This window comes from Puntigrus tetrazona, chromosome 16 (genome assembly GCF_018831695.1).
Source record: "Puntigrus tetrazona isolate hp1 chromosome 16, ASM1883169v1, whole genome shotgun sequence".
In the NCBI taxonomy this organism is placed as follows: domain Eukaryota; kingdom Metazoa; phylum Chordata; class Actinopteri; order Cypriniformes; family Cyprinidae; genus Puntigrus; species Puntigrus tetrazona.
Window position 1 is genome coordinate 27222945 of NC_056714.1, and position 2500 is coordinate 27225444.

The 2500-nt window shown below is 30.4% G+C and overlaps 1 protein-coding gene across 4 annotated transcripts in view; it reads right to left on the bottom strand.

Moving 5' to 3' along the window:
• The window catches only part of LOC122361070 (tubulin polymerization-promoting protein), a 14479-nt gene that overhangs the window by 8855 nt on the left and 3124 nt on the right, over positions 1–2500 (bottom strand). The window contains exons 1-2 of one of the 4 annotated variants that reach the window (XM_043262026.1): positions 1024–1055; positions 1–70 (exon numbers count right to left, since the gene is read on the bottom strand). The exon at positions 1–70 is cut by the window's left edge and continues 11 nt beyond it. In XM_043262026.1, the coding sequence (XP_043117961.1) occupies positions 1–70; positions 1024–1040 (87 nt within the window). In that variant the 5' untranslated portion in view covers positions 1041–1055. Of the gene's footprint in view, positions 116–1023; positions 1056–2369; positions 2424–2500 lie in introns of those variants that run through there. The other 3 variants (XM_043262029.1, XM_043262027.1, XM_043262028.1) reach the window with 3 other exon arrangements.

Consider the following 2500-nt stretch of genomic DNA (forward strand, 5'->3'; position numbering starts at 1 on the left):
GGCCCTCCCCAGCTCTGATCCCACGTCAGCGTCGCTCGCTCTCAGGCGCTCTTGGTTTTTCTTGACGCAGCTGAAACCAAATCAGCAGTTTTGTGGTGAATGTGAGCATTAGATGCTGAAGAAAAGAACAAGGCAGCAATTAATGCATATAAAGATTTCTGGGTTCAATATAAAATCATGAGGTTGCATATTGTTGCACTGATTTCATGCACAAAGCTTGCTTCAAAGACGAGAAAAAACATGACATGTACCGTCCACAATTAGACGCAAAGGCTCAGAAAATACTTTTTTAAAGAAGAAAAAGTGCAGGCATTGTAAATAAGAGATAAAAATTAAAAGTTAAAAATTAAACGGAATAGGAGACAACTTTTTAAGAAATACATAAAAGAGTATATAAGAAAAAAATATAAATATATATATATATATATATATATATATATATATATATATATATAAAATATAAAATATATAAAATATAAAATATATAAAATATAAAATATAATATATATATATATATATAAAATATAATATATATATATATAAATATATAAAATATAATATATATATATATATATATATATAAAATATAATATATATATATATATATATATATATATATATATATATATATATATATAAATCAAATATAAAAATATATAAAGAAAAAAATAAAGTCAAAATACAAATTAAACGGAATAGGAGACAACTTTTTAAGAAATATATAAAAGAGTATATAAGAAAAAAATAAAAAAATAAATATATAAAATATATATATATATATAAAATATAAAAAATATATAAAGAAAAAATATATAAAAAATAAAGTCAAAATACAAAACGGTCTTATTGAAATCAAAACATCTTAATCGCTGAAAAGCACGTGATTGGTCGCTCCGCGCGTCATCCGGTCTCTTCCTGTCTGAGTGGGCGGCGCTCGGTCACCAAAAAACCCCCTAAAACGTGCTGATGTCAACACCAGACGCTATTTACAAGCGGCAAAACACGCCATCAGACCACGCTCACCTCCCAGAAGCTCCCATAATGCACTGCGGCAACCGCATCAGCCCCGCGGGAAAGCCAGAGTCCGCCGCTTACCGAGTCTCGCGCCGCCAAGCCAAGCGCTAAAAAGCTGGCGTCCGTCTCCGCGCTCGCACAACGGAGCTCTGTGGGCCGGAGTGAACTCCTCGAGTACAGTCAATGTACAAGAGACCCTTAAAACCCACTTGAAGATGTCCCCGTTTGAGAGCATTGTGTTTTACTGCTCTTTCAACGGAGAAACAAACCTTTCTGGATCGCTCTCAATAATGTCATTCAGCTCTGTGGTCCGTTGTGCCGTGCGACGTCGCCTCTATCTCTGGCGCTCGCGGCACGGAGCCAGTCGATGATAACAGACTTATCTTTCTCGCCAAAACAAAGAGCGACCGAGAAACACGGAGCGACGCAAACGGACGACCCGAGTTATACACAACAACGAATGTCAGGCGTTTCTCGTTTCTAAAGTATTTCAATCACAGGTTCATAAATGTATTATATAATTCAATAAATTATTACGTTACTTGTGAAATAATGACATTATTTATTGCGTTCAAATAACGGAGCATATATATGAAATGAATGCAATATATATAATTTCATATATATAAAATGTGGTCACTGCAGATTTTTATTGCAATATTATATTTTATAAAGAAAGCTTTTAGATCTTTCTACTGATTATGTTAACATTGTCTGCAAAATAAAATGTTTTATTATCGTTATTGCTATTATTATTGTTTACATAATTTTTTTGCAGTAAATTGTAAGCATAATAATAATTATTATATTTGGTGTTTTAATATATTAATAATAATAATAATAATAATAATAGTCATATTTAAATTTCTACAAGCCTACAAACAAACCTTACTTATTTTTAGATTTAATATTTTAAATATTTAAAAACTGCAATTAAAATGCAGCCCTATATATATATATATATATATATATATATATATATATATATATATATATATATAAATTAATAAATACACATAATAAATAAATGAATATATATATATATATATATATTAAATTAATAAATATACATAATAAATAAATGAATATATATATATATAAAATACATAAATAAATAAATATATATATATATACACACACATACACATTTTTTCCACATTTAAAAACAGAAGAAATAGAACATTACTGATATGCTGTAAAAGTGACACAGGTCATAATTACTATTGTCATACCATAATAAAACATAACGTCTTGCTTTCAATACCATTTCAATATCATGTCTGCAATCACTGCCGTCATTAAACTGACAAACGCTCAAGAAAACAGGTTTCATATACGATGCATGTAAACTCAACTGAGTAAGTTGTGTGATCAGGAGTCAGGACCGGAGGAGATTAAGATGGAGACACAGAGCTCTAGAGAATCTGTGATTGGTGGAGCGCACGAGGAAATGCTTTCGCCTTCTGGTCATGAGCTGCACAGATGA